General features: G+C 41.4%; 2 protein-coding genes across 4 annotated transcripts; both read left to right on the top strand.

The window, feature by feature from the left end:
- The first annotated feature begins 2,574 nt into the window (after window positions 1–2,574).
- Window positions 2,575–10,203, top strand: gtf2h1 (general transcription factor IIH, polypeptide 1). Of its 2 annotated transcripts, none has more exons than XM_075470021.1 (15): window positions 2,575–2,639; window positions 3,170–3,338; window positions 3,434–3,626; window positions 4,982–5,147; window positions 5,241–5,334; window positions 5,566–5,715; window positions 5,818–5,897; window positions 6,001–6,131; window positions 6,215–6,302; window positions 6,375–6,463; window positions 7,200–7,317; window positions 7,957–8,047; window positions 9,012–9,127; window positions 9,298–9,390; window positions 9,470–10,203. In XM_075470021.1, exons 2-15 carry the CDS (start codon window positions 3,185–3,187, stop codon window positions 9,554–9,556), a joined length of 1,650 nt encoding a protein of 549 aa, XP_075326136.1. In that variant the 5' UTR covers window positions 2,575–2,639; window positions 3,170–3,184; the 3' UTR covers window positions 9,557–10,203. The 2 variants fall into 2 exon arrangements, with proteins under 2 accessions (XP_075326136.1, XP_075326135.1); XM_075470020.1 differs by having other exon boundaries at window positions 2,582–2,748.
- A 272-nt stretch (window positions 10,204–10,475) lies between these two features.
- hps5 (HPS5 biogenesis of lysosomal organelles complex 2 subunit 2) lies at window positions 10,476–23,280 on the top strand. 2 transcript variants are annotated; one of them, XM_075470019.1, is made up of 23 exons: window positions 10,476–10,664; window positions 12,537–12,652; window positions 12,910–13,020; window positions 13,149–13,213; window positions 13,336–13,528; window positions 13,619–13,749; window positions 14,448–14,666; window positions 14,743–14,814; window positions 14,912–15,000; window positions 15,348–15,526; window positions 15,889–16,047; window positions 16,223–16,382; window positions 17,395–17,512; window positions 17,951–18,097; window positions 18,265–18,333; window positions 18,437–18,996; window positions 19,297–19,417; window positions 19,766–19,915; window positions 20,002–20,121; window positions 20,375–20,488; window positions 20,605–20,711; window positions 21,690–21,981; window positions 22,938–23,280. In XM_075470019.1, the coding sequence occupies exons 2-23, from the start codon at window positions 12,545–12,547 to the stop codon at window positions 22,996–22,998; spliced, it is 3,345 nt and encodes a 1,114-aa protein (XP_075326134.1). In that variant the 5' UTR covers window positions 10,476–10,664; window positions 12,537–12,544; the 3' UTR covers window positions 22,999–23,280. The 2 variants fall into 2 exon arrangements, with proteins under 2 accessions (XP_075326134.1, XP_075326133.1); XM_075470018.1 differs by having other exon boundaries at window positions 10,477–10,664; window positions 12,540–12,652.
- The last annotated feature ends 280 nt before the right edge of the window (window positions 23,281–23,560 follow it).

The raw sequence follows: 23,560 nt of genomic DNA, 5'->3' as shown, positions 1-23,560 counted from the left end.
TTTGTACACGAAATGTGTTATATAAATAAATTTGATTTGATTGTCAATACTGTTACTACTCAGAACCTATTGATTTATTGCCCCCTCATAAATCACTTTTTATTGCCCTCCATAAATCTTTCTTGACACAAGGGTGTCTATTAATTCTCTTACAGATGCCTCTGTAGATATCTTCAGATTTCAAAACTAAACTACCTTCAAACTTCAAATTAGAGACAAGAAACAAATAAGGATATCATTTCTGCCAGCTAATAAGGTTTTTGTGTTTTTAATGAGCTCACTGCAGCTTTATTTTTTAATGAGCTCACTGCAGCTTTATGCTCCATGTAAAGATGTTCGTGTGTTTTTCACAGGCACTCCTCATTACAGCTGTGAGCTGACAAAGAATTCCACCTACCTGCAGACAAACAACTGCAGGTCAGATGAGAAGGTGGAGCTCACTGCCTGTCAGGGATCCTGTGGAGCGTCCTGGTCAATGTGAGGCTCATTATAAAGTATCTGTGGAATATGCAGCGCAAGCTACACAATGATGCTAAAATCTCTTTACTGCGTTTTAACAGCAGGTATCTCACCCTTACTCTCTATGTATTTGCAGGTACTCAGCGGAGGCTAACAGAATGATGCATTCATGTTCCTGCTGTCGTGATTTGACCACCAGCAAGAAGGAAGTGGAGATGACCTGCTCCGATGGCAGCAAAATCAAACACACTTACATTTCAGTTGACAAGTGCGGATGTGAGGTTACTGAATGTAAAGAGTACACCAAACATTAATATGAAAAACGTCAAAGGCCGGACCGAAATTTCACTTGTTTAAAGGAAAAGCTGATCCATATACATACATATATATGTATATATATATATATATATATATATATATATATATATATATATATATATATATATATATATGATTCTTCAAAAACTTAAAAAGCAGCACATGTGCTGGTATGAAACTTCCTATAACTATTTACGCCGCTTATTTGTGCTTTAAGCATACTTAATCCTTAATCATCCTCTCATTCAGTGTCTGCAGAGCAATAAATCAGTGTATCTGATGTTTCCAACTGCTGTCTTCATTATCATTAAAACTCAGATTTTCTGATGATCCATGTCTTCTTGGTTTTTATTTTCGTAATTGATTCATCATGGAAATTTCCTATAGTTCATTCTCCTTTCTCTGAGTGCATTGTTCAAAATTCTACACAACATGCATTGATTTTTACACATGAGGTCGGATCACTTGATATGGAGACATATGTATTCAGTGGTCAACTATCACGCACATACAGATGGCAAATTAAAAGAAAAATCCGTGTAAAGTCTCTAAGTACCGTGACGGCCACCATGTGAGCCAGGAACAGTTTCAGTGCTCCTTGACCTTGATTTTCAAAGTCTCTGGAACTCTTCAGGGCAGGTAGAAAGCCATTCTTCCCAGAAAAGATGTCCTCTTGTTTTGTATTTAGATGATCTAAAACATCAGTCCAAAATATCCCTGTAGTGTTGTTGTGAGTTGAGACCATATGACAGTGTTGCATATCATCCATCCATCCATTTTCTATATCCGCTGAATCCGTCGGTCGGGTCGCGGGGGGGCTGGATCCCAGCGGTCATCGGGATTTTCATGCTCAGCTAAACGGGTAAACAGGGGCACTGACATTTAGATTGTTATTGAGATAAAAGTGATTTAACAAATGATGAAGGTGATCACTATGAACAACTTTGAACTTTATGAATTATTATTATACTTTTTTACACAGCACTAAAAAAAAAATTCTGCCCTTGACATCTAAATTTACAGAGGCCTAATTCATATCTCTGTTTAACTCTGCTCTATTACATTTTTTTCCACTGTTAACCATAGGTCAACAAATTTGTTTAGATTGTTTAAAATAATGAAGTGCCTCTGATTCACATGTGACTGGATTATCTTCGACCCAACTGGCCCTGGGATCAAGGTCCATAGAACAGTTCTGGAAATCTTTTTAACCAGTCCCATTTACTTTATTGTACATATACATATACATGTACATATACAAAGTCAAATATCTGTAAAGTAGAGAAAAGCTGAAGATAAGTTATTAAGCTGACAAAGGCACCTTATAACACACTTTGGCTATACTGACCGTAATGTAGTGTTTCTCTGGAAATTAATATTTGTGGAAAAAATAAAAGAAAGAAATCAGTAGGAGAACTTTCGTTGCTTTCTCAGGTGAGTTCAGGTTTTCTCCTTCAATCCATGGACATTTGTAAAGTTAACTGGTGGCCTGAACAATGAATGAATGAATAAATAGAATAGCACAACCATATGAAACAAAAAAACCAACAGCTTTTCCGAAAGCACCACACAATAAACAAAAAAAATCACAAAAATGCAAGTCAGAAAGTCACAACTTCTGAAATTCTCATTTGTAAATAAATTTGTTTTGTTTTTGTTATATATTTTTTCGAAATGCTGTTGCATTTCCGACCTCACAAAAATGTTATATTATCATATGTTTGTCGGAGCCATGGTACTGCTGAGCGGAACCGACGCCCGAGGGTCTTATCCCACCGGAATCTTTTCAGTGTAACACACCGCCCGACAAACATGTCGGCATTAAAGTCTGATCGTTCGCTATTTGAGTAGTTAAAATTCAGGTAAAACTGACGCACTCGGCAGTTATATTAGTAAAATAATACTATCACGAGATTATGTGTTTCGTTAAAACGACGCTTTCGTTGCAGTATTGATTAATTTTGAGAAAAGGTAAGTTTATTGTTGACTTCATCCGGAGGCTTTCCCTCTTCTACAGTGTTAGCTAACGTCAGGCGGGTTAGCTAAGTTTATAGGATGGAACCGTGAATAAAGCAGTGACTTGCTTGGGTTTAAATAGTATTAACGTTACGTAGTAGTGGGTTAATTCGGTGTAGGAAGCAAAACATCTAACTGGGACATTGACGTGTAGTGAACTGCAATCTACATGTGTTTGCAGCTCATACAAAGGGCTGGATATGTTGATGTGATGAAGCACTCGCTTTGGTTATGACTCCGTTAATGTTGTGTTAATTTTGTGACTCTAGATCAAGTAATGACTGAACGGTTTGTTGTCAAATGTTTTATTTAATGAGTTGACAAACATTTACCTATCTGTGACCCGTAATTGAAGACTGTCAATCTATTTTCTCAGTTATCTGTTTGAGCCATGGCGTCTCTGTCGGAGGAGGTGCTGCTGGTGATTAAAAAGGTCCGTCAGAGGAAGCAGGATGGCACACTGTATTTGATGGCTGAACGAATAGCCTGGGGTCCAGAAGGCAAAGACCGCTTCACAGTCAGCCACTTGTATTCAGATATTCGCTGTGAGTCCTGGATGCCCTCAAGTCACAGCTTATGTCAGCATACTTTAGTGCCGTTGTTTTCTTTTCAAGCTGCACTTTACTGCTGCCCCGTGCAGGTCAGAAGATCAGCCCTGACGGCAAAGCCAAAATTCAGCTTCAGCTGGTCCTTCACACTGGTGAGAGTACCACATTCCACTTTGCCAATGAGAGCACCGCACTCAAAGACCGAGAGGCTGTCAAGGAACTACTGCAGCAGCTGCTGCCCAAGTTCAAGAAGAAAGCCAACAAGGAGCTGGAAGAGAAAAACCGGTGAGAATCTGGTCTTCTTCAGACCTCCTTGATTGACTCATAGCAATTTCTTTACCTCAATACAATTATTTTTCATTGTCATTAGAACAGTTTTCATTCAACTGTATAAAAAAAGCTGGATGAATTGTCATTGTTGCGATACTTAAAGATGATGGGGTCTTGTTGAAATGTTCACAGCTGACCGTGGGAACTGTGCCTTTGACCAACTAAAATTAGATTTACGATTCACTCTCTTGAAACTGTTTCATTTTGGAGATGGTAGCTTGTGTTTTTCTGTATCATGTTGGGCTGAGGGGATCTTCTAATATTCAGTTCAGCCTTGTTGATATATATGTGGTAGGAGAAAATGCAATTTCTGCTCCGCAGTGGACATGGAATGGAGTCCGAATAGCTTAAAACATCAGATGTTTGGGTTTTGGGTTGTTTTGGGGTTTTTTGTCGGTCTTGTTCCAAAGGCTTGATCGCACACCTTTTGTTTTGGGGCATTTGTGTGCAGCAGCACATCTTGCCAAAGGATAGGCAGAAGTGGAATATAGATCAGAGACAATGATTTATTCGTCACATCACAGGTCTCATTACTTTGTAAGATTATACGTGATAACAACAGCTCAACAATTAGAAAGGGGCTTGTCTGTGAATTTCCATTCGAGGCAGAGATTTCTGTTTAACTTTTACTATGATGATGATGTTGATGAATCGTCATATGTGACTGCATCAATCTGAGCCACTCTGGTCACATCATGGCATAAAATGACGGTATTGTAATGCCATTTTTTTTACTGACGAACAGTTTTACTGAATATAATGACGGTAATCTCTCGCATAAACCACTGCATACACAGTACGATGGGCCAGTCTGATAAGTGTAATGAATGTAGGTGTTTTTTTGTTTTAGTTTGGGTGTTTAGGTTTTTGTCTTGCGCAAGATGTAACAAATCTAGACACACACAATGTTTAGATGAAACGACACTGTCATCTGTGCCTCTCAAATGAGAGCGTGCAGCTACATCAGAATATTCCTTAATGCGCTACAACCTGAGGCTGTGTTTAAAAAGCCTTTTATTTCTCAGCCTCTGAAGAGACTAGAAATGTAGCATAAATAACTCCTGAGAAGTTAAACCACTTGATTGTAAATTGCTGTCGCACTTATGTTTATCAGAATTTCAGAATATTTTGATATGATCATCGTTGGTATATCCTGAAAGGTTTGACGCAATCCTCGCGTCACTCTAGGGTTTAAAAAAATAAAGCCTGCATATGTTGCATTGTGTCACATTATGACAGAGCTCTCATCGGCTCTGTGTGTTGGTGGGAATTCACTTTTACACTGGTCACGTTTGTATTTGCTCCTGCAGGTTGCTTCAAGAAGATCCTGTGCTTTTCCAGTTGTACAAAGACCTCGTGGTGAGCCAAGTGATCAGTGCAGAGGAGTTCTGGGCTAACCGGTTAGGAGGCATAAATAATGCAGAACCTGCACCGTATGACAACAAACAGGAAGTCGGTATATCTGGAGCATTTCTGGTGAGTACATCTATCCTGGCAAAGTTGCACTTCATGCTTTCCAATGTCAGTCCCCAACAACATACATAAACACATGATGTTTTCGCTTTGCAGGCCGACATCAGACCTCAGACCGATGGCTGCAATGGCTTGAGATATAATCTGACAGCTGACATCATTGAATCCATCTTCAGAACATACCCTGCAGGTATTTTGTTACATTTCAGCTTTTAAGTTGGCTCAGAAACTGTTACGTTATTTACAGATGGGGAAAAGAACAAAAAACTACAACCAACTTGAGATTTTTATTTCAACCAGAAGACTGTAGCAATGTCAGAGAGATAGTGTAGTCTGTTTTTCGTAATCTAAGTAATTGATACTGAATATGCATCTGGTTGTGGAGAAAATGTGTTTCTATGTACTTGCACTGTATTTGCAGTGAAGCAGAAGTATAGTGAAAATGTGCCTCATAACCTGACGGAGAAGGAGTTCTGGACCCGCTTCTTCCAGTCCCATTATTTTCACAGAGACCGCATCAACACGGGAACGCAGGATATCTTCTCAGAATGTGCCAAACAGGATGAGAAAGGTGGGAGTCTTAAGGCTTTTTCCAGCACTGTTAGTGTGTGTCTTATTTGATAAATGCATCATAAAACAGTGATGCACACGATTGTTAATCTGTTGTGTGCAGGGTTAAAGTCTCTTGTGACTCAAGGAGTCAAGAATCCTTTGGTTGACCTCTTATCGTTGGAAGATAAAACATTAGATGAGGTGAGATGACTCGCTGGCCACATCTTACCACTCTTAAAGCATTTAAAAAGCTTCTTCTTTAGCCCCTCAGCCTCAAAACATGCTGTTTTTTTTTGTGACGCAGGGTTATGGTTTTAGCACAACACCTTCAACCTCGAATGCAAACAGGACAGTGAAGGAGAGCAGCAACTCTGCCATCATAAAGAGGTTCAACCATCACAGTGCCATGGTGCTGGCAGCAGGCGCACGCAAAGGGTAAAGAATCACTATTGGTCACTAAACAAAGAACCACTTGCCCGTGTTTTCATCTTTCCGATAACTCCAGCCTGTTTTTAAAGGGAGCCGCCAACTGACCAAGCCAGTGAGACGAGCAGCACGGACGGAAACTCGAGGGATTCAGACTTCTTTCAACCTCCTGTTAAGAAGGTATGACGGCTCTGTAGCTTTGTTGCAGAGTTTCTACCAAAATTTTATTGTAACTTATTGTTACTTTCTTAGGTTAAATTACAAGAAGCCATAGAATACGAGGACCTGCAAAGGGAAAACAGACCGAAAACAGTAGCATTAAACCTGAAGAAGTCTGACAGGTACAGTTTGTCCACATTTTAGTTTTACAATTTGTTTATTCCTTAAAGATAACAATTTGGGGGCGGTCTGTGGCGTTGTGGGTACAGCAGACGCCCCATGTACAGAGGCTATAGTCCTCGCTGCAGCTGGCCCCGGTTTGAATCCCACATTGGACAGCCATTTGCTCCGTGTTATTCCCCCTTTCTCTGCCCCCTGCTTCCTGTCCCTCTCCACTGTCCTATACAATAGGCATAAAAAGCCCCCCCCCCCCCCAATTTTTTTTTTTTTAAAGATAACAATTTGATTTTGTTTTTAATCTGCCTTGAAAGTTATTGATTTGTCTGACAAATGACCACACAAGTCATTAATGAATATATAGATAATACGGTATAAATCCTACAACAGTCCCATTAAATTATATCCCACTGAATTAAGACTTAAGTTGTGTCAGCTTCAGCAAAGCTTGCGCAAGTTTAAGGACACAACAGCCAAACGGGAACAAAGTTTAGTCACTGAGTCTCACTTCCTCTGGGCAGAGCTCTTGCTTTTTACTGTTTCATAAGGGAAAGTCTGGAGTGGAGTAACAGAAGGTCAGATCCATTGTATACACTGTGTTAGTTCGCTGGGGGCTGTAACTGAACACAATGTCGCAGTAAGTCGACAAGTGACTATGTATGTATGTAAATGAGTCTTTGATGTTTTTGTAATAATCCAATTTTTCTTTCTTTACTCTTTTTTTTTTTTTTTTTTGTTAAGGTACGCTCACGGTCCCGTGCCACTTCAGTCCCAGCAGTACACAAGCAGCCAGGATATCATCAACTCTGTCAACTGCATCCAACACGAAATGGCCAATTACAAACCCAACCTCACTCAGGTTTGATCATCGCTCCGTTTTTCGGCATTTTCCAAACTGCTTTGTTGGAAAGGTGATGGGAAAATACTTGTCATCTGATCTTTGCCAGATGTTTTCACAACCCAAACCACTGCACTCACACTCAATAACTAACTTTATGAGCTACATCAGGGTTTATTTGCGGAGTAATCGGGGAAAGTTGTGATTGCGTTTTGCACATGATTTAACAAATCTAGACATGAATACAAAATACTGACGGCCTCACTCAAGAGTCTCCAGTGTTACAGCTGTTGGAGAGAAATTTGAATAGTGTCTTTGGTTTACTATCTTTGTTCAAATCAGAAGATGTAGCTTATGCCAAATTTGGATGATCTGATTCCTGAGCTTTAGAGCTGTAGCAAATTTCTTCAAACCTTTCAGAGCTGAAGATCTTAGAGCTTTATGATTTAAGATCCTGTACACCTGACTGTCATTTTTACAAGTAGATTTAAAGTAAATGAGGAAATCAAGGTTCAAACAAAAGCGGGTGCGAGTTTTGTATTTTAGGTTTGCAACTAAAGATTAATTTTAGGATGGATTCTTCCGCTAATAGACTTCTCACAGTTGATTTATTGAGTTGTAAAGATGAACATTTTTAAGTGCAGTAATTGTTCTTTACAGGTGTTGTCCAGCACATCAGCGAGTTCTGCGATTGCAGCGCTCTCTCCGGGAGGTATCCTCATGCAGGCCAGTGCACAGCAAGCCATAAGTCGTAAGTGTGTGGTCCAAATGAGATTTAAGCTATTTACCATAAAACCAGAGCTGAAATTATGCTTAGTACTGCTTTAAGTCATATTTGTCTGACAGATTCCAGGTTGTGGAAATGTTGTTTCAGTCACACAGGCCAATGTTGGTTATGTAGTCCCACAGTGTTCCGGTCTGGGACCTATATTGTTCTTTGTATATATGCTTCCTTTGGGCAGTAATATTTGGAAATGCGACATATATTTTTATCCTTGTGCTGATGACACCCGGTTCCATCTATCTGTTAAACTTGAGAAAGCTAATCAGTTTCTTATGTTACACGAGAGAAGTTTGACCAGACCAGTCTATGACCAGATTCTCTGGTGTTTCTTTACGTTACGTGTCTGTATTTGAGACATAACTCCTGGATTACCTGTAATTTTCTACTTTTTAAATTGAGGTAAAACCAATGTAAACCTCTTCTGCCCTAGAATATCCTCAGTAATTCTCTAACCAAGCAAATCGTTTGTTTGGATTGCATTAGAGTATTTTTTGGGAGTACCGATTCCTGTTCTTGCCTCACTACACTGGCTCCCTGTAAAATGAAGAATAGAATAGAAACCCCTAATTATTACATACAAAGCCTGTAATGGCCGAGCTCCATTTCATCTAAAATTCTTATCTTTCCAAATCACTTCACAGTGCAGGGATGCTCGTAGTTTCTACTGTTTTTTTTTCTACGTTGTTTCTTTACATGTTTTAACGTCTTCATTATTCTGGTTTTCTATTATTCTTATGCTTGAAAAGTACGCAGAGTTGAAATGACCCGAGCAACACAGTGTGCCTAATGTTTTTTCCCTTACGGTCACTGTCTGGCCATGAATGGTCACGGAGGGACAAAAAATTTCTGTGAAATAGAATCTTTTGCATTTCACTCTGAATTCACATTTACACTTTGCAACTTAAAGCTTCATGTTCATGTCTTTATTCAGAGATGGCACCCATTGAGATTCAAGGCGAGTTGAAACATCTTTATATGGCCGCTGGAGAGTTGCTGAGACATTTCTGGTCCTGTTTTCCGGTGAACACGCCATTTTTGGAGGAAAAGGTGACTAATTTCGGTTTCTTTAAAAGTTACTTCCCTAATTCCTGAATTTCGTTATGTTGGCATCACAAGAAAATCAATTTACACTTCTAATTAAAAGTGAATGCAAATAAACGCTCTGCCCATAAAGTATATATTACATGAAGCAGTGTGGTTTTCCGTTTTCCTTTCAGGTGACGAAAATGAAGTCGAACCTTGAGAGATTTCAGATGACCAAGCTTCGTCCTTTTCAGGAGAAAATTCAGCGTCAATATTTAAGTGTGAATGTGAGTCTGAGGTATTTATTGTGACTTGGAGGCCCTCACCGGATGGCGCTTGTATTAAATCTCTTTCACCTTTGCACAGTTCACAGGACACTTGGAGGACATGCTGCAGACTGCCTATAGCAAGTTCCACGTCTGGCAAACTCGCCGAATGATGAGAAAAACCTGAACTGTGATGCTACGTCAAGTAGAAACCACGAGAGACATTAAAAGTGTGGACAAATGACTTGTCAAGGTCCTCTAGACTGCTGTGGGGAGACCACACACCACAGCCCAATGGAACATAGTTCACAAGGGCTTCATGAGGACACAGACGGAGGGATGCTGCTACAACCCCAAACGTTCAACAGACTTTACGACATCTCAGTCACAAATAACTGTAATTAGTTTCATTCTCTTTATTTTGTGTTTTTTCAGCGATAAAGAGATACCTGCCAGTAATTATGAACAGGAGCTATAAAGTGGTGTAATATGACCAAACTTCAGTTGAAAATCAGAAAAAAAAAAAAAAACGGTTCTCAGGACAAGACTGAGATGCGAGATGCAAGCAGAGGACAGCCAACTTGTTTCATCAACGCACAGAGCAGAGAAAGCCGTTCGAAATGACACTCTGAACACAGAACTAGTATGTGAAACAGTGTTCAAGAACATCTGAAGGCTGAGGGGGGCGTGAATATAGCAATACCTTTAAGACATTTCACATTCGAGTGCATTAATGTGTGTGACTAAAATCACACTAGCTGGTTTGTAATGACCGCACCGCCTGTCTGTACTGAAGACAAAAATGGAAGAATTAAAGTGAGGCTTTTGTTCGTGCCACTGTCTATTATAATTGCAGCATTTCATTCAGCCTACTGCACAGAACCAAGTGTTTTTGTGTTGTTGAGGTGGTCTTTAATCTTATCTGTTACATGCTAATTCAATCATCAGAGAGGGGTTGTTGGTCTGCCGTGATACATTATAAACTACAGCGTCGAGAACTGTATACTTGTTTGCTTTGTAAATGCCAAGTACGGCAATAGGACGAGGTCGTTTCAGTTTTGGTTCTCGCAAACCAAAGTATCCCGAGCGGCTGTGACGGAGCTGACGCGCCGCTTTCAGGAAGTGTCCAAACATCAGCTGAGCGGAGCTGTCACGGGTCGGCTGGCCACCGTCACAGTGGCGTGAGGCTGACCGCTGACTTTCTCCGTAAAAACACCACAAAGCTCGGGGACGTCAGACGGGATTTCGGCGCTCTTTTGCAGGCGCCAACGCAGGAGTGTTGCTTCGTCCAGTTGGTGAGTTAAACTGACTAAACCGCGAGGGAATGGCAACATCAGGACGAGTGCTAGCGTGTTTGCTAACGTGTTATTGCAGCAATCAGTGGCAAGTTGGCAATGAACAGTCCTGAGAATTCTCCTAAGGGAAATGAACTTTTTATACATACGAAAATGTTTGAAACATTAACATGTCCCGCGCATTCTCGTTAGCTTTGACCGGGACGTTAGCAGCAGTGTTAACTGACGGGTCTCGTGATGCCTGCACACTGCCATGAATCGGCTGCCCCCCACCTACCTCCACTTCTTAGTTGACGCAGGCTTTACTGAAAGTAACAGTGAAAGCTGGAGCACATAGTAGCACTTTAACGGCCTGTTTTGGTTTGTTAAGGTAACCGGAACATAATCTCAAGCACTATACTTTAAGTTTTAAATCCAGGGAAACATTGTACATGACCACATTTAATGTGTAGTAGACACTTTACAAATAAAGATTTGCCTTTGTTAACCCCAAATTGACCATTTTTACGAGTTGGACTACTTAAAAGTTGAAACAAGCACAGAGAAAACATTAGTCGGTGAACTAATTGACAAAAAACAGCCTGAGATGGCACATGTCCCTAATTAAAAGAGTTGCAGTTGGACACAAAACGGTTTACAGAGTGAGCTCCACCTCAAGTAGCTTCAATGGTAAAATGGTCAAAACAGGAATGTCAAATATGAAACTTTTTTTTTTTTTTTAAACTGATTGCTAATAATCTGGTGATATGCTTTCCACTAGTGTGACGATTTCTGCATGAAGTGCTTTGATAGCTAAAACTAATGCTGCATACTTTAAGGCCACTATTGGCACCACCACAAAGTTATGTCAGTTTAATGTCCAAGGATACCCCAGGCCAGCTTGAATAAATGTGTCAGGTGACGTGTGATGTGATTAAAAATTTATCTGTGTGCTGATAAACATTCAAACCCAGTCTGTCTCCAGGTCTGGCCCTGGGTAATCATCTAGGTATTATCTTGAGAAGCAGGAGCCTTTTACACAACTATCAGAAGGGGCCAATTTTACATTTTCATCTCAACCGTCTTTAATAATTTAATTCAACTATCTTTGGCATCATGTTGGCTCACACCAAAATACATCCTTTGTCGCTGCCAATAGACGGACTGAGGTCAAAGTTGACTGCTTTCCATCACCACCATCTAAATTGCGTGAGTGCTCCGAGTTTGTGTCTTAACATTTGGCATTTACATTGAAAAGTGTCTACCTACAGTATGTATGCCGTCTCTGATGAGTTTCCGCTTTAGTTTTAGTTCTGCTTCCTCATGAGTTGATGATCAACCACAACAAGTAGATCAAAGCCAATACCTGTCAGCATTATGGAGGGGAGTCTTTCTGGCAGTTATCACTTACAAACAAAGCTTTTATAAAAAAAAAAAACAGTGATGCAAAATTAGAAATAACCCGTTTCCTCCACACGACGGTTAGCCCAAAGCAGTGTTTTCGGTGTGCTGCACAGAAACGTTTGCTCATTTTATGAGGTTTTGTCTTTATGCGTTTGTTGATTCCAATTTCCTTTTCATGTTGCTAATGATTTGAAACGTCAGTAAACTCTACCAAACTGAAACTGTGTCTCTACTGGAGCAAAAAAGGTCTCCTAGGGTGTGGTATCGGCACCAGCTAACGTTGTACACCGGCTTGGAAGAAGGTTTTTCCAGGCTACAGTATAAAGTGGAGTCATGACTGGTTAATTTTAGAGGGTAGGTACAGCTGTGTCACGTACTGAAAGTCACGTGACACAGCTGAAGGCTACGGTGTGCAAGAAAAGCGCACTCGTGAGGTCCATAACATTTGTCTTCATGTGTTTCTGACTCACTCTCTGTGGTTCGGCAAAGCAGGGAAGATGCCTCTGATACCAGTCGTGCCAGAGAACCACAGTCACGTACTGGCAGAGTTCGACTGCCTCGATCCACTTCTCTCTGCTCTACGTTTGGATTCGGGCAGGCTCAAGGTAAGCTCTGCCATCGCGTCACATCTGATATGCCAGTCTCTTGATTTATTTACATGTGGATTTTAAAGTGGCTTTTTGGTCATCTCTGATGCCTTTAAAGTTAGTAGAAAGTGATAGAATATCCGATAACATGCAGATTGGATGTGCCGCAGTGGGGGGAAAATGTGCGTATGTGAAAGAAGTAGATTATGTCAAAACAACTTTTAAGGTCGAGATCAGTTGACTTTTTCTAAGTGTGATTATTTTTGTTTTACCAGTGTACCAGTTTGGCAGTGTCAAGGAAGTGGCTCGCATTAGGGACATCAGCCGGAGGGTTGCATCTGATCCAGAGAGAGGGCTGGAAACAGAGACTCATCCTGACTCACAAGGTGTGACTGAAACCCTCCTGGCAGCTGCTACAGTGACTGCATCTGAACACAGCTTGTTTCTCTTAACATAGAAACAAGCTCTTAAGTTCTTAATAACTCTGCGTTCAATGTGGGTTCCGTGTTTTCAGGAAGGATCTATCACTCAGGTGGCGTGTTGCCCTCATGATGAAGACTTTATTGCAGTTGCAACAAGGTTGGTTTGTTCTTGATGTAAAGGAATGTTTTGTAGTTGTAGTTGAATCAAAGTCACAGTCCTTTCCCTTTCTTATTTCTGTGTTTGATTGGATTGTCTGTATTGTTAACGGTGGTCTCCAGTCAGGGTCTGGTGGTGGTGTGGGAGCTGCAGTTGGAGCGGCGCGGCCGTCCAGAGAGAGTCAGTGTGTCGTGGGAGCACAGAGGCACCAACATTACTGCGCTCTGCTGGGATACCAGCACGCTCAAAGTTTTTGCCGGGGATTCTGGAGGCAAAGTGTCGTTTCTACGGGCAGGATCCTCTAAACTAGGCAAGGTAGTGACGGATAATGATCAGTGAAAGTTTCAAGTTCATATATCAGATCTTTGCCGTATGTGATCACTTAATATTCTTTCTTGTCTTTAGGGCTCTGCATTCGTTATCTTCCCTGTCCAGACTGTCACCACTGTTGACTCGAGAGTGGTTCAGCTGGGGTATCAAGATGGCCGCCTGCTCGTGTCTTCCCTGAGTCGCTGCTACCTCTGCGACACGGAGAGGTGAGTCCCAGCTGAGTACTGTTTGTCTCTACTGGAGCATCTTTCCAAAAATCTCCACAAAAGACGTAAGAAAATGTACTTTCAATCAGAGAAAAGAACAAAGTGATTAATACTAGCTACAAGACTACATTAGCACACTGAAGCCACGTTTTTCTTATAGAACTTAGATGCATTTCTAATCAAAGTACAGAGCTAATACATGAACTAGCACTAAACTAGTTCACTAAAATGAGCCAATGCTGCTATTATAAGAGTTTTAAGTAGTTTAATGTCACAGTAACCGTTCATAACAGCAAAGTAACAGCATGCTTTTCTCTGGTAAAGTGCAGACCATTTGAGGTAGTGTGACAAACTTCAGTATCGAAAATAAACTCTCAACGTACTACCACTGATGGACTTTTTGAGATCTGAAACCTTACCGTGACATTCGGTACAACAATAAAATAGTGTACCGGCGTCACACCACTCGATTAACATATTAGTTTTATTTATCTATTTTTTTCTATTAAAGATTATTTTCAATCTATATTCCTGGTATTCATGTAAATCTCATTGCCGCTGAGTTTGTAATTACATTAATGCTTCAGTTCGACTGGTTTTCAGGAAAATCTGGTATTGAGAGTAACATTTGCTTCTTTTCTTTTTGAGTTTTAGCAGCTTTCAGTGCTTGAGTATTTTCTGCCTCTGTTTGCCTTCAGGGAAAAGTTCTGGCGTGTTGGAAATAAAGAGCGTGACGGGGAATATGGTGCCTGTTTCTTCCCTCAGAACAGGGGATTATTGGTAGGTCAGCCCCCGCTGCTGTACTGTGCCCGGCCGGGGTCTCGGGTATGGGAGGCTAGTTTTAATGGCGAGGTTCTGAGCACCCATCAGTTCAAACAGCTGCTGGCGTGTCCCCCGCTACCCCTCATCACCTACAGGCAAGTTGTGCTCACACTTATTAATCTCCCATAAAAGGCAAGTCTTACCATTTTCCTCTTCTACCTCTTTCTGCAGAAATGAGCCAAATTACAATCCAGAGCAGAGGACTCCACAGTCGGTCGCCTTCCCTAAACTGCTTTATTTTGGGTAATATTAACTTGCTTTTTTTTTGCTTTCATCTGAAGTGATGTGCTTCACATCAGCCAGTCACACGACTAACTCGAGACTTTGTTTATCTACGTAGAGACCAAAATCTGTTGACCTGGACTGATTCAGCCATTTATATCTTCACACCTCAGAATGGACAAGTGTTGCTGTGGACTGAAATGAAAGGTGTGTGTGTGCTGCTTTCTCCCAAAATCCCAGCACCAGCATTCAGGAGTTACTTAGCAAACGCTTTCTCTTGACACGTAGGCTTTGCGTATAATCGTATAATCCCGCACTGTCACATAAGTCTCTCAGAATCTACAGATTCTCTACAGATCTTGATAAAGGTCCCAAAAGTTCAGATCATCAAGTTTTCAGTTGTGATTTTCATAGTTTGGTCATAATTTTGCCCCAAAGGGACCTTTTTCTTGCTTGATTGATTAAAAATAAATAAATAAATCTATATCTTCTGTTTTTTTTTTTGTGTGTGTTTTATTATTTTTTTAATTTTTCCTTCTTTTTTTTTTTTTAAGATTTGGCAGATGTTGCAGTCTACCGCAGTGAGATCTTCTGTCTCCATGGCAGCGGGCGTCTGTCCCACCTCTCCTTGTTGTCTGCAGAGCGCTGTGTTGAGCGTCTGCTGCGGAGGGAATCCTGGACTCACGCTGCTGCCGTCTGCTGTTTGTTCCAGCACACGGTCACCACTAGCAGGGTAAGATGGCAGCCACCGCCACGTCAACTGGCTTCACATTTGCGCGCGGTTTAACCGAGAGTCCAGTCTGACTAAACGTAAAGCATCTAAAAGAGTTTACCTAAAAGCAACATGTGGTGGATTTGACCTGTGCTATTGACAAAGATGCAGCATTGTACATTTAATACACTAGTAGTGATGAGGCATTATAAGATAACTCAATTTTTTCTTTTTTCCAAAGTGTTGCCAATAATCATTATAGGTTTAAAGAATCTTTTTAAATATTCTATATGAAAGCGCATCGATCATTTTAGAAATGAGATGTTTTGACCTGGTGTTTCATGAAGTGACTGTTAATGGATCTCACTTCGGGTTTAATTCAGGCCAGAAAGTCCATTCCCATTGACCGCCTCGAACATCTGAGGTGTCAGCTCAGTTCCTGCACACACCCAGAGCTGATTGGTCAGCTGGAGGAAGTCATCGCAAAGCTGGAGCCGCTGGACTCTGCTTCCAGCAGCCGTAGAAGCAGCATCTCCTCACACGTAGGCGTTCACATTTTTCAGCATGTAAAGTTTGGCAGATGAGTCGGACGTAGATGATGAAAACCTGGCTGCCGTTTGTTGCTTTGTGAGAATTGGCGGCGGATTAAGTTAATTAACATTAGTCACTTGGTCACTAGTTTTCTGTAACAGGGATGTTTGATGCATTGTTATCTAGGAGAGTTTCAACGTCCTGGACTGTGGTATCTACCGTGTGATCAGCCGCAGAGGGAGCCAATCAGATGAGGAGACGAGCTCCCTCATCAATCAGTCCATGTCAGAGGAGGAGCGGCTCAAAGAGTTCAGTTTTGTTCAGGAGGAAGATCAGGTGGATCATGGTAAGGGGCAGACCTTGCTCATCATCATCAGGGAGCCGTTAACGTTATTGTTAAACTGTCAGTTTGCACGATGCCAAATGTTTTTTTTTTTTTAACGAATCCAGTTGGGGATTTTTCAAAGTCCCAACAATAATAACTCATTGTTTTTCTTACTTAGCTTTACTTTTGGGTGAATCTACACATAACGACAAACTTGAAAATTCTTCAACTAAAATTGTAATGCCCTCTTGTAATTGTTCACGGTGCACAGACGTGTGGAAACGGAATGTTCATGGTGTTGAATCGTTTTTCCTATTGACCAGTACAAATTAAACTCCACAAATACTAAAGCAGTTGCTATGTAACATATTGCCTGGTGACTTTATTTGTAACTTTTTTCCTTTTTTGTTCTTCTTCTTTATACGATTTGTATTTTTACCAGCACCAAACTTCTTTTCTGCCAATTCTGACTTCAGTGTTAAAAAAGAGTGAAATTATTTCCAGTTTAACACTAAATTTAAAAAAATAAATAAAAAAAAGATTGGATTCGGTTATAATTCGAGTAGCTGTGAGATTATTCAGTGTAAAAGTGACTGATGATAATTTAACTCTCAGACTTTCTCTCTCAAATTGATATTTCCTTATTTCTAACATCTTTCTGATTTTTAAAACCTTTTTATAATTAATCTCCCTGATTGAGTTTTTTTTTTTTTTTTTTTTTTGTACAAAGGAAAACATGATCACAAGTGTTGCTTTGCTGCTGCTTCACTGTTTGCTGTGAGAGCTGAAGCAGCCCTCACTTTGCAGAAACGATTAACATGAAGTTTTCTCATCTGTTTCATTGTGTCACACATGTCACTGTTTTTGATTCTGTTCCTCAATTTGCGCAGAATTTGATTTACATTTCCTCTCCAGTGTTGTCTGGTGCATCTGTTCCCTCTGCTTGCATTGTGTCCACTGCCTCTCATCATTCCCCTTCAGCACTCCATCCACCTGTGTTTTTGCTCCCATTCTTGCCTCCATCTTTACTCAGATCCACAGAGCACTGAGCGCATGGAGGCTGATCGGTCTGAGCAAGGCCTGCAGTTCCACCTCCCTCTCTCATTTCGTGCCAAACCTCCTCGCATCGCGCTGCAGGCCGTCAAAGACAGGTGAATGAACACCCAGAGAAAATGTCAATAGCTTAAAGTAGAAGAGGGTTTCACAGCAGTTCTTGCCATGTTGCTTTGAGCTACATTTTGACACTGATACAATTGCTTCTGGTTCGCACTTCTTTTATCTATTTCTCTGATGAGAATTGAAACCCAGGTGCAGCTGTGCTATCAGACGGCTTACTTCCCCATTCCACCGAAGACCCACATCTTTGTTTTACTGATCGCTCGCACATCATGCGTCATGTGTCTGTCATTTGTTTCTGAGCGTCACTCAGCTCTCCTCCACATCAAACAGTCCAGTGACTGTTGTTACGCTGAACTGTACCACTGTGAAATCCATTTAGCTCAAAGTCATCGGTTGATTTGGTTGGTTTTTTTTTCTTTTTTCTTTTTTTTTTTTCATTTTTGTGTTCGTTTTTTTTTTTCTCTCATCAGTGTTTCTAGTTTTGTCAAGAAGACAACAGAAAAGATCAACACCCTCCAAATGAACTCTGAGCTCTGGCAGCGGCCCGAATTCAGAGAGAGCGGGCAGGCTGAGATGTCAGCCAGCACCACTCCATACTCGGAGGAGACAGAGAATGAGTAAGTTCAGACATTTAAAAGTCAGTGTCCACAGAGACCAGATTAAAGCTGTTACAAAACGAAAGGGATTCACTCTGAATTCTTATTTTCTTTGACTTTTTTTCTGTGAACATCTCACTGAAAGCAAACCAGATATAAAACCAGCCAATTACATTTGTTTGTCACAGAGTTTACGATGAATTATCTAACACAGAAGCCGACATGCAAGAGCTTCGGTCAGCAACGGAGCGAGCTATGTAAGTTTTGCAAGATTTGATACTCTGAGATTTTTGTTTATTTTTAATTTTTTTTGCAGTGGTCACAAACATGAACCTTTTCTCTTTATTTTTCCAACATCAGGTTACAGATACAAGATCCTTTGGTGCTATTGGATCCAGCCTGCCTGGGAGAAGCTCTGCTGGACTGGCTGCCGGTGCTCGAGCGAATACTCGGACCGGCAGATGTCGAGTCGGCTGCTGCAACAACTGATTCAAACCTGGATGGGTCAGGAGAGGAAAGATGGGATTATCTAAATCTCTGTTCAGAGCAACAAGGAGAACCTTCTGAGGATGCCGAAGTGGAGAAGAAAGAGTCCCCAGGTCTTGGAGGAGAAGAGGCTCCGTGTGACGACCAGCAGAAATTAGACTCTACGGAGAATGTTACAAGTGGAAGTCCACCGGAGCCCGTCAGAGTGGCGTCCCCTAAACCGGTGCCACCAGATCTACTCGCTAATCTCACTGAGCTGGCCACACTCTACACTGAACTGAGCTGCTTTAGAAACCAGATCGAAGCAGTGGGATGCACAACTTTCCTGCGTCGGTACTTCTTTCTGCTGGACCAAAAGCGCGTGAGAAGAATGTGTCTGCTGTGTTATCAGGAGCAGCCCGAGATCAGGAGCTCCTTCATCGAGGCCATGATAGGTCAGACACTCGTCCTTCAATCGTGTGACTGTACAAAAGAGAGAAAGGATGAAGAGTAGAATTATCTGACACCACATAGACACAGTTAAAAAAAGGAATGGATTGCCCATATTTTAAATACAAAATGTATTATTAATATGAAGTGTGTGTTACATGAACATGTTTCGAACCAATACTAATACTGGTGAATAGATTGTAGTCATTTAATTTTTGACACTTTAAATCTGAAGCCCCTGCATCTTTGTCTGTCCAATACATTCATGACTTGCAGAATCTAAGAAGTCTTCTTGTTCACTTTAGAGCACACTCAGTCCAGTAAGGTGGTGGAGGTTATTCAGAGAGGGGATTTGCTGAAATCTCTGCGAAGTCTGAGGGAGCTGCAGCCCTGGGGGCCGCCTCCTCTCCTCGCTCACTTGCACAGGTGAGCACCTGCATTTCTTTCTAATGTTGTCAACACGTGGCCTAATAAGAAATGTGATAACTTCAGGTTAATCCTCCAGAGGAAACAAAACAACGGTATGTTCAAACGGGGACACCGAAAGAGTGTTTTTTTTCTCATTTTCCAGTCTCTGAACTCGCCTAAATTCTTAGTATAAAACATGAGCAGGATCGGTGACCTCAGCCGCTCGCTGCAGATTGATGTGTTGTTATTTTTGAATGCTGAAGCCTGAATTTCAGCTGTGTTCAGAGCGGTCTTTCACTGATGCAACCTTTGAAACGGAGTAGTGCTGGACCTCGTGAAATAAGTGTTGTCTGTGTTATTATCCAGGCTGTATGACAAGCACGGGGAAGCAGCTGTACGCTCCTTTTCCCAGTTCTATCCCACAATAACTCCGGCCGATGTAATGGCAATGGCTCAGCAAAGCCACTTCCTGGCATACCTGGATAATCTGGTACAATCAAGAACTGAGGAGCACAGGTACATCTTTGGTATTGTGTTTTGTGAAGTGAATGAAGATGCTGCACTCCTCTGGATGCCAAAGTGACAGTCGTTTCTTCTGTTAGGTTGTCATTTTTGCAGTCCCTTCTTGAACCCGAATCTCTGAGGCAGGAATGGCTGGAGCTGGCACTTACTCATGATGCTCCTCAACGCTCTGATACCCTGACCCCTGATGGACAACCCAGGTGTGGTGCTGTTGTTGTGTGAGAAATGCAAAGTAGCTTTGTTTGTTTCGTTGTCATTTTTGCAAACGTAAGCTGGCGTGGAAATAAAATGCCAGCAAGGTTTTGATGTGCTAAAGGTCTAGTAATTTGAAAATAAACTAATCTCAACACAGTTGTGGCCGTTTATGTGGCGTACGTTGCTACTTTTAAGCCGCTGAAGTGAGAGTGGAGCACAAGAATAAATGTAACTGTGGATGCATGCTTCCTGCTGCAGGTGGCATTCACACTGCTTCAGCTGGGGTTATGGACGTCTTCTGTCTCTGCTGATTCGCCTACCGGCAGATTTTTCCTCTAAGCAGAAGATGGCCGAGACATGCCGCAGTCACGGGTATTTCTAATTCAATCTAATCTAAAATTAGAATCCTGTTGTGCCTTTGATATTTGGCGGTGAGTTTACAGTCGCTTACTGTAAATTGATCTGCACTGTGTGTGTGTCAACAACAGATACTGGACTGGCTACCTCTGCCTCTGCAGCGAGCTGCGGCGGCGTACCGAAGCGCTCTCCACCATCTGTCAGCTGGATGACATCAGCCTGCTGGAGGAACCTGATGGTAAAAGTGTTCCAAGACAATTTAATTAGATAAATCTCAAATGGTTTGAGGGGATACTCGATCTTTGTGTCACTGAAATTGAATGATACTCAGACGTGTGTTTAAATTGTGTTCAAATTGAATCTGAATCTAAAAGTGAAACTCAGTTATTCTCAGGATGGAGATGCATGCCTGTGCTCTTCTAGGCTTTTTTTGGATGCTGTCATCCAAAATTGCATTAGAAGTTGGTGGATAATGGATAATGAGGCTTGGGAGTTGATTGCACTTTATCAAATCCACTTTACAGATCGTAATCCTTTCAAAATCGTCAGTGAATTTAATTTAGCAAAGCTTTTCTTTTTTTTTTTTTAAAGCAGCTGAAGCTAAAATTGTAGAATCTCCTGTCAGGTTTTTTCTTTTTCTTTTTTTTATAAGAAGCCAGAAGCACTTTTTCTTTCTTTCTTTCTTTCTTTTTTTGTGGTAGAAACTAGATTAATCCAATTGAACATTAATGAGGGTAGGCTTGCTAATGTTGCTGAGCACTAGCTCCAACCTGAAAATGAGCTCTAAAATATTTATTGTTGAGGTGAACACCTTCAGTGCTGTTACTAAGCCTCTTCTTGTGAGGAACAGCCCAGTGCATGTTGTGACTTCACTTATTCTCTGTGGCAGTATGTTAAATCAAAGCAGCTTAATGTATTTATGGTAAATAGCATTATTGTAGTACTATTCTGGTGCTGTTGATCCCTCAGTGTGTCACAGTTCAAGTCTAATTCACCCATTAACACACATTTATCCTGCACTATTTCTTTTTTTGTTCTATTTTTTTCTTTTTACATTGAGCACATTTCACTAGTCCTATACACATGATGAACAAATTTGAGACGTTTTGGGGAGTCTTTCTTTTTTATTTGTATTTTTTTAATCAACAGTTCAGGTGTGCATGTTGTCTCATATGTCCACCATCGTTACACCAATGTCTGTGCTGTTATGCTCCAGGTGTCGAGCCCCAGAACTTGGATGAGTGGAAGCTCTTGATCCGGCTGTCTCAGCAGTGCAGCAGCCGGGCAGACTCCCAGCAGGCCACAGATGTAAATGGGAGCAGATGGTCCAACGGCTCAGTGGACTGTGAGGGAAAGATCAGCCCAGAGAGTCTCACCCTCATGCTGGCTCGAACAGCCGGACCTGACCGAGCCCTGTCGGTGCTGGAGGAATGCGACGTGCAGCTGGTTCTTTCAGCCCAATCCAAACTGGTGTGTGAGCTGCTGAGAGTCGCTGAGAAGAGACAGAGGTGAGTCAGTCAGATCACAGAGCTAGCAGGCTTTTAGGCGAACATAAGAATGTCGCCCAAACATGCAAAAGAAAATCAAAGTTTAATGGGGGTCTTGACTAATTTTCTGGAATTCTGTTTGTTATAACTAACTTGAATTGCATGAGATGTGCTTGCACAAGCAAAACCCAGAGAACATGCAAATTTGATCCATCAACTTGACTAAAGGCTGAGTTATACTTCTTTTAACTGCCCTTGCGCTTGCGTCTTGCGCGTATGTTAATGGCTCGAGACGTTTATACTTCATTTTGCTTTGTCGGCGGTTGCGTGCGCTGCTTGGCGATTCACCGCCAGGACAGTAGGTGGAGTAGCGGGTTTTTTCAATGACAAGCCTACTATGATGAAAGGAAATTCACCGCCAGGAGCTCTTTGGCAAGTCTCTCTTCCATAGATTCATGCTTCTTCTTCTTCTTGTAAATAGCCGGTATTTTGTCAGATTTTCAACACCTTGGGGGTCTAAACGACTACTTTCTCGCCTGAAAATGTTTCAAATGTTGCTAAAGTTATATATTTACAGAGTTTATAGCTTAAGGGAAATCAGCTTTTCAGGCCGGCTGATTTCGGCTCGGGCAGGAGTGAAGTGCACTGTGTGTAAACGCTCTGCATACTGTCAGATCGATCAAGTAGTAGGCGGTTTCGACCACAGCCAGTGGCTTGCGCTTGCGTCTTGCGTGAAGTTTAGAAAATTGAGGTGACGCGCGCAAGGGCTTGCGTTGCGGCTTGCGTCTTGCGTTGCGTCTTGCGTTACCGACTATAAACCAGGCTTAAGTTTGCTTGGTGTAGAGAAGAGAAGCATGCTTCCCAGTGGTTTGAATAGTGTGAGCGATATCTTTGAGGTGTAAAAAGTCTGAAATGACAGGTCAGAAAGAGGTCACGAAGAGCCTCTAGAATGATAGATGTTTTCTTTTGTTTTTCAGGGCGATAATACAGACAATGTTGGAGCGCTGTGATCGCTTCCTTTGGTCTCAGCACGCCTAACTCCTGGTCACAGCAGTGATCATTAAAAATAACCCTTGATGTAAGTCTTCCCACTAACTGTTCAAGCTGTGACTTAATTTATACACTGTGATAATCATCAGAGCTCTCCATATAAGATGAATGTACCTATCGAACAGTATTGTCTTCGTCCCACTGACTTAATATATTCCAGACTGATGTATTTGCATGAACTGATTATCAGTTATCTCATGTCCTGTATCTTTGTGGGTTTGGATGTTTTAACCAGGTAATATCATGTTAATAAAAGCTGATTGTGTGAAACCTCTTGTTATTGTCATTCTTTTTCTTGTATTTTGGTTTTGAAGGTTTTAGTGAATGGGGTGATGATCATACTTGGGGCCTATTGTGCGTTCATGTGTTGATGTTAGAGCCACAAAACCCCCAACATGCCGATACGCATTTCCATAAAGGCAACAGCTGGGGCCTTATGGATGTGATCACTGCCTTATCTCTGATTGTCAAGCTGATTTTTACTAAGTTTGCTTTATTTAAAACTGCAAAAATCAGACGCCTGCTGCGGTGGAGAACCTGCTCTTTGAAA

Source organism: Odontesthes bonariensis, chromosome 7, assembly GCF_027942865.1.
Source record: "Odontesthes bonariensis isolate fOdoBon6 chromosome 7, fOdoBon6.hap1, whole genome shotgun sequence".
In the NCBI taxonomy this organism is placed as follows: Eukaryota; Metazoa; Chordata; class Actinopteri; order Atheriniformes; family Atherinopsidae; genus Odontesthes; species Odontesthes bonariensis.
The sequence above is the reverse complement of the archived record's forward strand: the minus strand, read 5'-3'. Positions and strand labels throughout refer to the sequence as shown.

What these genes read in the sequence shown, in the direction of transcription:
- hps5 (XM_075470019.1), top strand. Translation starts at nt 12,545, where the DNA reads ATGCCTCTGATACCAGTCGTGCCAGAGAACCACAGTCACGTACTGGCA. An exon ending in CTGCAGGCCGTCAAAGACAG is followed by an intron (nt 17,513 to 17,950) that starts GTGAATGAACAC and finishes TTCTCTCATCAG; the next exon opens with TGTTTCTAGTTTTGTCAAGA. An exon ending in TCAAGAACTGAGGAGCACAG is followed by an intron (nt 19,916 to 20,001) that starts GTACATCTTTGG and finishes TTCTTCTGTTAG; the next exon opens with GTTGTCATTTTTGCAGTCCC.
- gtf2h1 (XM_075470021.1), top strand. Translation starts at nt 3,185, where the DNA reads ATGGCGTCTCTGTCGGAGGAGGTGCTGCTGGTGATTAAAAAGGTCCGT. An exon ending in TGCCAAACAGGATGAGAAAG is followed by an intron (nt 5,716 to 5,817) that starts GTGGGAGTCTTA and finishes TGTTGTGTGCAG; the next exon opens with GGTTAAAGTCTCTTGTGACT. An exon ending in GTCAATATTTAAGTGTGAAT is followed by an intron (nt 9,391 to 9,469) that starts GTGAGTCTGAGG and finishes ACCTTTGCACAG; the next exon opens with TTCACAGGACACTTGGAGGA.